The 14,417-nt window shown below is 37.8% G+C and overlaps 1 protein-coding gene across 3 annotated transcripts in view; it reads right to left on the minus strand.

The window, feature by feature from the left end:
- Positions 1 to 944: 944 nt before the first annotated feature.
- MAP3K7CL (MAP3K7 C-terminal like) overlaps positions 945 to 14,417 on the minus strand; it is a 31,861-nt gene continuing 18,388 nt past the window's right edge. The window contains exons 5-6 of one of the 3 annotated variants that reach the window (XM_068180710.1): positions 12,786 to 12,901; positions 945 to 3,057 (exon numbers count right to left, since the gene is read on the minus strand). In XM_068180710.1, coding sequence (XP_068036811.1) covers positions 2,877 to 3,057; positions 12,786 to 12,901 — 297 coding nt within the window. In that variant the 3' untranslated portion in view covers positions 945 to 2,876. The remainder of the gene's footprint in view (positions 3,058 to 12,785; positions 12,902 to 14,417) is intronic. The other 2 variants (XM_068180708.1, XM_068180709.1) reach the window with 2 other exon arrangements.

Genomic DNA, 14,417 nt, shown 5'->3' on the forward strand with positions numbered 1-14,417 from the left:
CAACTAGAATACAAACCATATTGTCTATGTGGAAAATACAGGATCAGTAAGATAAATGCTTTATTAAAAAGCCTAATTTCAGCTATTTAGTCAACAGAGCTCCACTGTATCTAGAGAAAAACTCAGCATGTCAAAATTGGAGACTTACTGAATGTGAAAATAATTTTCCACTATTATGCTCTTGATAAAGAAATCAAGAGATGGATGATAGATACAGCAGTTATCTCTCAGAAGGTTGTTTCAGCTTCCTTTACTCTTTTCAACACCTGGATGATTTTCTGCGTTATGTTGACTATGCTACATTTTAATTTAACTTGCCTATGAATATTTTTGGAAAATTCCATTTCCCTACCTTCTTGCCTTTGAATCCCGCTTCCCCAGATATATTTATTTTTTAAAATAATTTTCAAGACACACTTTTTCATCCTTGGTACTTCTGTATCAGTTTTACTCATTTGTACTGCGATACAATTTCTCTGAGTTCCTGCTCTCAGGCACATGAGCATGCACGCAGGCAAATATGTTAATACAAAGCTGTTATTTTTTGCTTTCACCATAACTAAAAGCAGAAGGAAAATTTGATTGCACATAGCTACAGCCCAAGTTGAATATAAATCTTTGACTTAAATTAGTTTGGGATGGTTTAAGAATTTCATATTTATCCAGGCTTGTAGGCTGGACCACATCAAAAATTTGGCATCTGCACATCTGTAAATTATTTCTTGAATTCTTCTATACTAGTCAGTACCTATAGGTTAGGAAAAACATACTCCCAGACTATTGCCACAAATGAGGCCCAGCTTTCCTTCTCCACCTGACTGTGGCTCTCCCTCAGGTTTTTCTCCCAGCATATGGTCTGTAGCTTTTCTGATATCTAAAGCATAGTGACTGCACTTAAATAGAAAATTTCAAGGTGAACACAGTTATTTGTAAGTAAAGGTCTGCTGTCTGATCCATTTGCATCCACAGCCACTCTGTCAATAAACTAATTTATGTACTTTATATGGTTTTCAATGAATTCACTGAAATCATTCATCCCACTGGATGATGTTTTCAAGGCTAGATGGAAAAACATTTGAGTAAAATGACAAACTATTTTAAAATGAGAACTCTCTTGTTCAAAACACATAAACACAGGAAAAAAAAGGACATTCTAGCTTCTGTGGTGTTCTGTGCTAAAAGCAAAGCCCTGATTTCTTTTCAAGTTATGTTTCCCAACAGTGCATAACTCAGACAAGACTTTTCCAGCACTTCCAGGCCCAATATTCCAAGTGGTTTTTATTAACTATGTTCTCTTTTCTTCAACTTCCACAAAGTACAGTGAAAATTGGATCCTCAGATAATAAGGAAAGAGGAATAAATACAGTGTTACACTGCTTGGGGAGCATTCCAGCGGGAAGCACATGCCTCAGGAGTGGTGATTTCCCCTGTACAGCAGGAAGCAGTGCCATGTTTGGATGCTGACATTGCCCTGGCGGCTCACGAGGAGAAGCAGAAACAAGGTTGTCCTCTCCTGCTATCTCTTCATGCTCTCCTGCTGTAGTGCCAGGTGCTTGGAGTAACACAGAGCTAGTTTTCCCACCTGTGCTGCAGGGAATACTGTAGACAGTTAGCACAGATAAATTACAGGCAGCTTGTAATTCTTTTTTTGTCCCCTTTGCTGCCAGGAATTGTTCTGATTAACATGAAATTCCATTTTCATTATAAATTAATGATAATAATCAAAGCTAAAGTCCTGTGCAAATCTTAAGTTCATTGTTTTAAATTACTACGACACATTTCAATACTAAGAACACATTAAGTTGAATTCTAAGCTCATGAAAATGTAACAAGCTGCATCTGACAAACAGAGTTTAAAATACAAGGTGATTTCAGAACATTCAGAACATAAAAGGGCTTTTCTACATCCACTTTTAATGAAAAAACTACTCTATGAATAGAAATGGAAGTATAACAAAGATTTTTAAGTTGATCTAAGAAAATACAGGGATAAATAGAGCATTTTACTGACAATTTACTTCCCAGTTATTTGTGTATCACAGAACTACCATCCCTAATTACAGCCACTTATGTTTCAAAATAGACCAGAAAATAAGAACAAAAGATCCTCACAATAATTTTACTGATAGTCTCAGTTGGAACTATGATGAAACTATGATTCTTATATTAATTTTTCATTTCTTGCATGCCAAAAAGTACAATAAAAAGACACTCAAGTAATCTTTACACTTAAGGAAGGGAAGTTTGATCTCGTCTGTTTCCTTTTAATTTTATAACTTGCAAATTATCACTGGCAGTGCACTTATTTGATTAAAAATATTTTGTTATTTCAATTTTTAATGTGCAGTTTTTCAGATTTTGTACAACAGTGTGAAGTTGACATGAAGTATAGTTTTTACTAGTGAGGACACCTGCTTCAAGATAACGTCCAAACACTTTACACATGACGAAAATAATTTAAAAAGAATTTACCAAACTAAAATTAACATACATATATTCCATATATTAACATTGTCCCAGTCCTTAGTATGATCCAAATTTCTAACACAGAGACTTTTTATATAATTTTCTAGTGTGTCCATATCTTCTTATATTGGAAGAAATATGTTTAGAAAAGAAACCTGATCCACTAGAACATATAATGGGGATAGATGAATTTCAATTACATTACTTGAAATAAAACATCCATTATATAATGGATGAAATATCCATTATATTAAGCTACTGGGTGGCAAGCATTAAATCAAATTCAGACTTCTACATACTCTGTATCTGTAGTAAAGTATTGTAACATATTAAACAGATATTTATTTTAAAATCTCTTTCCAGCACAGGACCATTCCTGTATGAACTGCCTCACATGAGCTAGTTGGGAATTATGAGGAGCCCTGTCTTTTTTGGTACTGTATCCTGAGCTTTTCCAGTTGCTCCACGCACTGCGTCTGGGCCAGCTTCAGTGTTCGGTTCTCCTCTGTCAGTTCTGCATACTCCTTAGCCAGCTGAGCAGCATCCATGCTTTCTTTTTCCACTTGTTCCAGTCTGGCAATCAGCTCCTTTCTGATGATTATGAAAAAAAAACCCCAAATATTAAAAATGGCAGTAGGCAAAAATTTGTTGTTTGTTAGGTCAAAGATGGGCTGTGTGTTGTTAACTTACATTTTATTACTTGAACTTGTGTGAAACAAGGACCTAGAAAATTAATGTTTTAGAGTCCTGTTTTTTCCCTCTAAAAGACTAAGCTTCCAAAATCTCAGACCAAGCCAGAAAAATGCTGTGTTCATGTGTCTGTTCAGCAGAAGAGAAGGCTTTCAGGAGACCTTAGAGCCCCTTCCAGTACCAAAAGGGGACCCAAGAGAGCTGGAGAGGGACTCTTGACACAGGTGACAAGGCAAGGGAATGGCTTTAAACTGAAAGAGAGCTGGAAATGGGATATTGAGAAGAAATTATTCCCTGTGAGGGTGGCAAGGCCCTGGCACAGGTTGCCTGGAAAACCTGCGGCTGCCCCATGCATGGAAGTGTTCAAGGCCAGATTGGATGGGGCTTGGAGCAACCTGGTCTAGTGCAAGGTGTCCCTGCCTGTGGCCGGGGATTGGAACTGGATGAGTTTTAAGGTCCCTTCCAATCAAAACTATTCTATTGATTGTATGATTCTGTGATCTCTAACTTCAGTAAGAGTTGAGCACCCAGTTCACGGTGGAGAACCAAGTTCCTAGAGATAACTTGCTAATACTTTGCCAGAAGAATAACAATTTATTTTTCTCTCGATACCAGCTATCATTGAAAAAGAGTGAGGTGTTTTTGTTTGGTTGGTTAGATTTATCAGTAAATTCTGTGAAGTGTGCCTGGTTTCCTTTTCTCTACTATGAACAAATCCAGTAAGTAGTAGGCACTGAATCTGAGCTACATATATTGTTTCTGTAATGTGTTTAGACTCAGATCTTAGCCCTATTGCTGAGGAAGAGCTGCAAACCTGACCCCTCCTGGTCCTCTTAAGTCCAGACACAAGAGGATTTAAGCTGTGACTTCTTCTGGATGGAGTCACACTATATTCCCAGAGCTGGCCAGGAGCTGGAGTTTCCTGTATAGTATCAACTGAAATTACCTCAGCACAAGTTTAGATAAAAGAGGTCTTAAAACACAATGAAGGCATGAGTAACTCACAGAGTATCTAATTGCTCTCCTCCTAGTCACCCACCAGGCTAGCCTGGCCTCTGGCTTTCCTTTTCCCTTTAAGTCAAATATTCACCCACTAGAGGAAATCTCTTCTAAAAGCTTCTTTTGATTATTCTATCTCAGAGATTAGTTAATCTTTTAACTGTTCATAGCCCTGTGACTTTATTTCTTAGTCATCTCAAAACAGTGCTTGTAGATCATCAGTGGAAAGTTGTTAATGCCTTCATAGTGGATAGATTTCACTGCAGTCCTTAAAGAAGCCCACTTGTCAGGCTAGACCAATGCTTTCAGACTGGAAATTTCTACAGATCAGCAATTCTATTCCCACAGGTCAGAGTATTCACGAAAAGATAACATTTCTGTGTTTGCTGATCACTTATGTTACTCGTAGCTGAAAAGCTACCACATAGAGCAGCAAAACTGTAAATCTGGCTTTTGAAAAACACTTCTGTGTGGCCTTCATTTAGGTTCAAGTTAACCTTCCTCTGTCTTTACTGCAGCTTTCAGTGATAGCAGTTTGCCCATGGTTTAGTTGACTGTTTACAGTCATGGTTACTGCAGTTCAAGAAGTCACAAATTAGAATAGACCCATGGTACCACCATTTCTACCAGCTGTGCTTCCCATAGATTGAAAAAAAAAAAAAAGAAAAAAAGAAAAAAGAAAAAGGAGAAGAGTTAGCTGCTGTTACAGAATTTTTATTATCCTATAAGATAGCTTTGTTTTATACTGAGGTAAGGCAGAGCAGCTATGCTGCAGCAAAGCCTCTTCTTTTTCCTTTCACCAGGTGACAGGTGCATTCAATCAGGCCTTTGAGAGGAAACATCAAGAGAGCATTTTTACCCAGTAGAATTCTGTTTACATTTAACACAACATAGCTGAACAAGTTTTAAACACAGTAAGCCACTAACAGGTTCATTTCTCTGTGGCTGGGCTGCTCTAGATCAACTCAGAAGTCAAGACAATCTTGCTAGACAGCTCCTATTCATGGGCCTGAGGCCATGGAGGTGTGATTTCACATGATAAATACATTCAGGGACAATGAGGTTTTACAGCTCCAGATGCTTGGGGTTTTTTTCTTTGTTTGTTTGTTTTTGTTTCCTCAGTTTCCCTGGACTTCCTCTGGAAGACTTTTATCTCTGAAGACCAAATGAGAACTTATGCAGTATTTCTTTGCAATTATTCTCTGGCATAATGTTGGACTGAAGGGCTAAATTAAGCTCTTTCAAATTACAGACTGTTAAATCGGAAGTGTCCAAATAAATGGATTCAGAATCATTTTTCCTTACTTTTCTTACATTCATAAGCTTTTTGAAAGGGAGATGCAGTGGACACACTATTAGGTAATCAGCATCTTAAAAGCAGGTAAACCTTTTCTGTGGGAACTTTCAGTATTTGAAAAGGAATGGTACTGACTATCCTGGACTTGAGCCAGGGGAGGCACAGACAGACAAGGTGCAAACTCAGACAGCTCTAGTAATGAAGGTCTGATTTGATGACATTCTGTGCAGGCATGGCTTTCATGCCACTCTCCAGTAATATTCAAGCAGCACAGATAACTTCCCTCTCCCCTCTCCCCACCCCCCCCCCCCCCCCCCTCCAGGATTTAGATTTGCTATCAAACAAAATAGAAATGCATTAAAATCAAAATATACTCATTTCTGTAGTCCACACTCTTGGACCTCCCTCACAGAAAGCAGTTTCCTTGCACTGAGGTAGTAAAATTGCCCACTTCTGAGTCAGCAGAACCCACTTAGTTATTTCCCATCAGGATCAACACCTGTTTACGGGATAGGGTGATGTTTCAGGCTAATACTGTCAGCCTGCCACAGATCTAAAATTAGAGTGCCAGGGAATTGCTAAATGTTATGAATGGTGTAGTTTATGAAGCTCACCAAAGGATGAGGACAGTAACTAACATTTACATCTGATCTAATCTAAGATTTGAACTTAGCTTTCAGAGGTTAAAGAACACCATGCTAAGCTCTTGCACCATCTAGACTTTGTTGTGGATGCTTAATAAATAGATGTAGCACTGTGTAATCTGTGTTTTCTGTTAATGGTTACCCCAAGTTTAAATATTAACAGTATTGATAAGGTAGTTTCCAAACAAGTGCAGAGATACTCAAAGCTTTGAGACAATCTGTAACGTGTACTTGAAGTGTTCTTTTTTGGAGAGGGGTTTGGAAGGCAACATTAGTGATTTACATCATAAACCCATGAACCACAAGCAGGAGAAAAACAGCACTGCCTTAGTGAAATTATTTCTCTTGTTCTGGCCTTAATGACTAAACATACAGAGAACAGAGCTCCTCAACACTCTATTCTGTATTTATTAACACTCTCAATGTATTTATTCACAAGGAATAAATACAAAGAAAAGTGACAGACTAAACAGATAAATCTGTCTGGAGATAAGTGTATTTAGAGATGAACTGGACACAAGGAAAACAATTTCCAGAATACAAAGACTCAGATTTGCCTTTTCCCCACTGTGAACAAGGTATTCAGGATCATGCATCTGTGGCAGTACAGTATTTTCTCCAACAACTGGTGTGTACTGGTAGCCATAAGTTCATTTTCTCTTCCCACATTTGGCATGGCTTTCCTATCAGGGGGAATTATGAGACCCTGGAAGGTAACTGCTGTCTTGAGGAGATTGTCCTTGCATAAGTCTACTTAATAGTAGACTAATTAATAGTCTAATTAATTTAAAAACAACACAATTAAAGTCTGCTTTAATGTAAATGAAAATGTGTCTCAGATGCCAACACATAAAAGGCTATAGAATGACATAATAGTTTGAGTTGGAAAGGACCTTCCAAAGGCAAAGACACTTCCTCTAGAAGAGGAGGTCTATCTTTGTATTAGAAAAGCTGTAATTTAATTTCTAGTATTTGGCAAAGAACATATATTTTGCATACACATGAGATGATGAAAAAACAGGTCTAGAATGGGAAAATAATTGAGCTAAAATGTTGTCTTTAAGGTTTATACCAATCCTTTTCTGAAGTACCTAGAAGTTTGAAAACTACTTGTCTTCACAGTGTTGGGAAAGACACTCAAGAAACAGTGTACCTGGAGACATCCTCTGGATTAAAAAGCACAGAAACAGCCCTATGGTCATGAGAGCAAGCTAAAACATATGAAAGGCTCCCACAAAATTAAGCAGTCATCTCCACTGCATGTCATTTGCCGAGAGGGCCACAGGGATCCTGGATTTCATCATCAATAGCGTGTCCATCAGGACCAAGGCAGTGACTGTTCCGCCGTGCTGGGCACTGCTGAGGCCACACCTTGAGTGTGCGTCCAGTTCTAGTCCTCTCACCACCAGAGAGGCACTGGAGTGTGTACAGAGACGGGAACAGAGCTGGGGAAGGGTCTGGAGCATCAGGAGCTGCTGAAGGAGCTGGTGGGGGCTCAGCTTGGAGAAAAGGAAGCTCAGGAGGGACCTTTTCACTCTCCACAACTCCCTGACAGGAGGGTGCAGCCAGGTGGAGATTGGGCTCTGCTCCCAAGGAACAAGGGACAGGGAGAGAGGAAATGGCCTAAAGTTGTGCTAGGGGAAGTTCAGATTAGATAGCAGGAAAAACTTTTTGATTTAAAGGTTTGTCAAACACTGGAATGGGCACTGGAATCGGCTGCCCAGGGAAGTGGTTGAGTCACCATCATCCCTGGAGTAGTAAAAAGCATGTGTGGAGGTGGCAGTGGAGGACACAGTTTAACAATGAAGAGGGAGGGGGGGCTGGGTTGGTGGTTGGATTAGTCTTTTCCAACCTTAACAATTCTATGATTCTGTTTCTACTCTAACGTGTAAAAGAAGGAAAAGAAATCATATCCATGGCCAAGAAAATGAGTGATCCTAAACCAGGTGGTGATCAAATTATATTTTCTGTAGAGTTATATTAGAATTGTCTGGGGGAGGAAGAAGAGATAACCATCTAGTGCTAAGAATATAAGATACAGCTAACAACCATGGAAACTCTAATATTTAACTACATAATCCAGGGTCATTATCTAGTAATAGCAATATAACAAGTGCTCAAAATAACCAGCCATCTCAGCCCTTTCACCCAAAGTTAGATACCCATAACCATCTGTTATGGAAATACATGTGTGTTTCTGGAACATAAATTAAATTACATTGTGTGCCCTAAATGTGGTGTGTTCTTGCTTCCACACCCTTTTCTTTATTTTCAATCATGTCTCCCATTCCAGAGTGGTTTTTTCCCTTGTACTACGTATTGCTGGCATAAATGTGAAGAGTGTGAGGGAACACAGCAAACAAAGCTATGATTAAATTAGCAAAAAAATCTACCCAATGTTCTTTCAAATTCTTGCTTCCTTTTTTTGTTCTTGAGTAACTTCCCATCCTTATTTGCTTTGTCCTTTGATTTTCCCTTTTTTGATACTGCAATCTCTTTTTCTCTCTCACATTTCCCATTTTCCTGGGGAATACTTGTCATCTTCTCTCCCCCTGCCAGCCTAGTATATTCTCTTGCCATCTATATTGCACAAAAAGAGAACAAGTAAGTAAGCTTTGTTCTCACCTTGATGAAAAACAACCCTTGTCAATTCGCTTCACTGATTTTTTACTTTGGCCATACTCGATGCTCACATTACACATCAAGCTAAACAGAAGTAAAAGCCTTTGAAAAGTTGTAAAAGATTAAATGTTTTTCAGTATTGTTAAAATAAGGTTTTACAACTTTTTACAACTTTCTGTGTCTTATAAAATAATATAAAAATACACCTGCATATATTATTTCATGTATGAAAGGTTACACTGAACTTTGGAGGTTGGAACAAAAATTATTTAAATTAGAATTAACTATATTCCTTTTTTTTTTCCTAAAAACCTCTAATACCTGTACAGATATTTGTCAGCTTAACATTATTTCTTCCTCCTAGCCAACAAATAAAAAAATATTTGCTCAATCCATTTCTGCTTTTTTCTGTCAGTCATAGCCTTCAGCATCCTGTGTGTACTATCAACAGGCACCACAGGTACAGAAACTGCCAGGTGAAAGTGGTCATTGGAATGACACAGGTGAATTGATCTGTGGAGAGAAGTTGGGAGCACTGACAAGGATACCATCCAACAGCATTTGTGATTGTCTTTGGTAAAAATGTACACTGAAAAACACTATAAAAGCTGTTTGCTCCCGTTACAAGGGATGCAACTTGATCATTGTCCACTTTATCAAAATAATATTTAAGAGAAATAGACAATAGATAGCAGGTATAGTAGACAATTGGGAATCTTTCTTTCCATACATTAAAATTCAAATGCAGAAGAAGACACCCACAGCAGGGGCAAATTTTAGAAAATTGCAAACTACATGTTTTACATTTGATTGTAATTTGTTTGGAGGCTAAAAGCTTGTGCATCTCATCAGACTTTTTAGACAAGTGAAAGCATTCTTCCATTTTAAAAATGAAATACTCAATACTTCCAGTGATGGGGCAGCCAGGGCTGTCTGGGCAACAATTTCCAGTGCCCCAACATCCTCACAGGGAAGAATTTCTTCTTAATATCCAATCCAAATCTACTCTCTATCAGTTTAAAACCATTCTGCCTTGTCCTATCTCTAGATGCCCTTATAAATAGTCTCTCTCCATCTTTCTTGCAGGCTCCTTTCTGGTACTGAAAGGCCACAGTTATGAGGTGCATATATAAGTATATAAATATGTATTCATATATATATATATATATATATATACACACATATATATGTATACACACAGTGCAAAACATGCATGCCACCCCAGCCATTATAATCCACTCTTCATTCAGTATATGCTTGTCCCTAAACTACTTTTAACTCTCTTACTGTAAGTGCCGAGAATGTTTTTAGACATAAATCAGTTAACACGAGAGCAAAACTCTCTTTTACTTTTCGCTTATTCCTTTGCCTCCACACTTATACTCCCTTTCTATCTAGTTTTAGATAAAAATCAAGGCTGTAATGTTCAGGTTTGTTTGCTTACATGTATATAAAGTTACATGTGTCCTAATAACTTTCTAATCCACTTTCTAATCTAAATTTCAATTTCAACCAAACTTCATGTAGTAAAGAGGTCCCAGTTAGTTTCTGGAGGGTTTAATAAAAACAGACTGCTCCAGAAAGGAAAGATACGCAATGGGGGAAGGCATGAGACCTGCTCCAAAATACTACAAAATGGATAATCTACTTGGAGGAAAGAGTTATAAACAATCCACATCTGAAGCAAAAATATCTTCAGTTTGCACTTGCAGCTTGTTAAACCTCAAAATCAAGCAACCACAGTGCACTAGCTTGTAGGAAATTAAACATCTTTGATCCCAGTGCTGTAGGATCACTTTTTCAGATTAAGACACATAGGAGGCATGAAAGGTGCTGCCCTGATATTTGTCATGTTGAGGCAATTCACAGCTATACAGCATGTGAACATCAGGCTACAAATATTTAATTAGAAAGTACATACGGGTCTCAATATTATAATTCCATTTGTTGCCTTATACAGCCACTCATAACATATGTTTACTGGGGCATGGAATTCCCAGAACACGTTCAGCAAAGACAGCAGTGGTGGAAGCTTCCTGACATTGTTCTACTGTTGACATCCACTGGTGGAATGAAGGAAAATGCCAGCCTGAAGCCCTTTAATTCATCCAAGGGAGGCACCACTGGAAGACTGACCTCTGGGCTCAGAGGTTGATTAGGATACTTGTGAGTTCAGGTAAAGAATTTTGTGCATGTACCTGCCGTTCTCAAGAAGCAAACCATTTCTAATTTAGCTAGAACCATAGACTTATAAATAAAGAAATTGCATTCAAACAGCAATTTTTTTTATTCCAGAAAGTGCAAAAATATACGTGAATGTCTCATTTTCATGGGCTCCAAGCATTCTTCATAAATTGGCATAACTGATTCAGGGTTGTGCTAATAATAATAATAATAATAATAATAATGGATTTATATTAGTAGACTCTAAAACCCTAATGATTGAAGGCTATCTTTGGTGTTTATACAACTAAAGTCAAGTACTTAAACAATCATTTAATATTTTATTGTGCTTGGATTTTCAGAGTAGACAAAGACATATGGTTTCCACTGAATTGATTGCTAAATACATATGTAAGCAGCTTATATCAGACAACCAAATTTGAAAAATCATTGCAAATTTAAAATAATTACTTATCTTCTAATATTTTTTAAAAATACCAATTACTTTTGATTGGCCAAGTTCAATTAATGGTGAATCAAATGCAAACGCTGCAAATATGAATCAAATGTAAAATGCATTTTCCCATGACATTGGACATCATCTGTTTTAGCTTTTGTTCCAGTCTGTCAGCATTTGAGTGCCACACTGATCATTCAGTGGAAGGGGATTTGCAGTGGTAAACTTCAACTAGCTTTGACACTTTAGGCAAAAAGTAACTATATTGTGCTTATAGCCATCAACCCAGATAAAGACATCTCACTTTCTTACCCTGCATAGTTTGGATTCAGGGAGTTCTTTGGCTGTCCTGTAAGACTACAGGATTTCAACAGTTTCCCTCTTGCTTCTGCAGCTGAAGATTCCCATGCATGCAAACTTGGCTGAACTTCAGGATCAGCTGAGCACAGATTTCACTACTCATGTTCTTTCCCCTCTCTGAATTTCTTTTTCAGGTTTCTTGTGGAAAGGGTCTGACAGCCACAGAGTGTACTTTGCCACTTAATAGTCAGGCAAAAGATGACAGGGCTATAAGTATAAGTACTGGCCATAGACAAGAATAAAAGCCTCCAGCTTATTCACTTTGGGTATGAACACCTGAAATGCCAATGTATATTGAACCAGTGTACACAAAAACAAAGCACCTCACAGAAACATGTTTACTAATATTGTCAAGTATTCTAAGCCTAAATGAGGATCCATTTTGCTCTTCATTAAAGTGTGCAATGTTTATTGAAAAAACTAAAGTTGAAAAGGAATCTACACCAGCCAAACTGGATTGTTATGTGACCTGGAGGCTGTCAGTGAAGCTTTTAAGGGATACCCACAAAGCTGAACTGTGACAACCCTTAGTGGCCTCAGTTGATCCTGTAGAGCAATGGCCATCTTACGTTCTACTGTGACCATCAGGCAGAGGCATGAAACCATAGGATGATAGGATGGCTTGGGTTAGAAGGGACCCCCAAGATAATCCAGTTCCAACCCTGTGCCACGGGCAGGGGACGCCTTCCAGTAGGCCAGGTTGCTCCAATCTCTATCCAACCTGACCTAGAACACTTCCAGGGATGGCACAGCCACAGCTTTTCTGGGCCACCTGTGCTAGGGCTTCACCACCCTCACAGGGAAGAATTTCTTCCCAATATCCCATCTATCCTTGCCCTCTGTCAGTTTGAAGCCATTTCCCTTGTCCTGTCACTCCAGGCCCTTATAAATAGTCTCTCTTCATCTTTCTTCTAGGCTTCCTCCAGGTCCTGGAAGGCCAGAATTATCATAGATGTATAAATAAGTATATACATATATAGGCATATATGTATAGAAGGTCAGAAAATACAATGTTAAACTTTCATGTTTCAAACAGGGGTTTACAAAGACAATGTAAGACAGTAAATCCTTTGGGAAAGTTACTCACTTTCTTTCTTCCAGCAGAGCAATTTCTTTCTTGACCTCATGGTACTCTTCTGCTATTTTGCAGTGCTGTTTATACACCTGCATAGATTCCTTAGAATCATGACAAGGAGGCAGAGGCTTTAAGAAAAAAAAGAAGAAACAAACCCCACTGTTTTTTGAATGAAATATTAGTTAAACCCACACATATTTTGAAATATACAATATTTATCTAAATTCCTGTGAGAATACCTAAAGAATTTTTTCCCTTAACTGCAGTATATGGCCAGCTATTCCTAGTGATGGCCTTTCAAAGAAGAAAAAAACCCAAAACTGTTCCCTGCATAAGAATATGTATAAAATGTCAAACATATGTGTAAAACTTCAGTCATTGTAAGAATTTTCAGAACTCTCCTTGTCAGCTTTCCAAAATATCCCTGAAGATTTTTCAAAGAAGGATTTCTCCCTTACCTCCCTCTTTTTCAGCTAGAGTGATATGTAAATGCTATAGCTGATGCATTGGTCAGACCTATCACATACATCTTTACATTGCCAGGAATTGACATCATTGCCGCAAGATCAACTTTTTTCCAATGCACACAGATTATAATAAATACGGCAAATAAAACCAAGCTGTCCTAGGACTCCTTATGTAAATTTCATCAAAAGTCTTGAAAATACATTTTGGTTAAATGTAGGTGCTTTTTGCTCCTTAAGAAAGAATGCATCTTAATTCAGGCTTCACGTTTGACTGTCACATTTTGTTTATAACACTTTCAGGAAGTATTTTTAAGTTATTGGCCATGAATATATTGACTGTAAATGAACTCCAAATAGCATGCTTGAGCCACCTGTTTGAAGTAAAAGGAAACACTTAAAATAATTCATTTACTGCCCAGTTAAGTAACATCCAATTGCCTTTCACAATATTAATAGATTATTTTGCATTTCTTGCTGTCCTACCTTGACTCTTCTCTGTAGTATAATATTTCCTTAATGACATTATTAGGAAAAGAAAAGTAGTCAGACTTTTCCTAATTATGATCTTGTAATCCTTTGTTTAATCTAAACTGGAAATTTAAATTTACTAAACATGTTCAGAGATAAAGATTAAAAACATTTTTGTTCAGGAGACAGGGTATGCTGACTTCAGACATAACCCAAAGCACAGATGTAAGTATTGTAGTTGGAGCTTGCAAGTACTTGTAGTTGGTATGTGATTCCTCACTGAAATTTTAACACAGACATTTATATTCCATATTCTAAATTTAAATCTGCTGCAGCAGAATTGTTTCATAGCACATTGTTTCATTCTCCCTGATCTTGGAGATTTTGGGAACCCAGGGAACGGGCAGCCCAATACCTGATGAATCTAATCCCTAGAAAAGGGCTTTTAATTGCATTTCAATGTGGATGAGCAAGAGCACCATTCATATAGCCACCCAAATAATAAGCATAAATTTAGCAAGACTGAATATAGAAGTATCTCTGCTCTAATCCAAGAATGTGTGGATGAGCCAAAGCAACATCTCTGCTATCTACCAGAGATCAGCCACCGACATGTGTGTCACAATAAAACAATTTTGAACAGTACCAAGGGGAAAGTCCCCAAACAGTGATACTTCCAAATAAAAACACAAAAAAAACAAAGCAAAAA

This window comes from Anomalospiza imberbis, chromosome 2 (genome assembly GCF_031753505.1).
Source record: "Anomalospiza imberbis isolate Cuckoo-Finch-1a 21T00152 chromosome 2, ASM3175350v1, whole genome shotgun sequence".
Lineage (NCBI taxonomy): Eukaryota > Metazoa > Chordata > Aves > Passeriformes > Viduidae > Anomalospiza > Anomalospiza imberbis.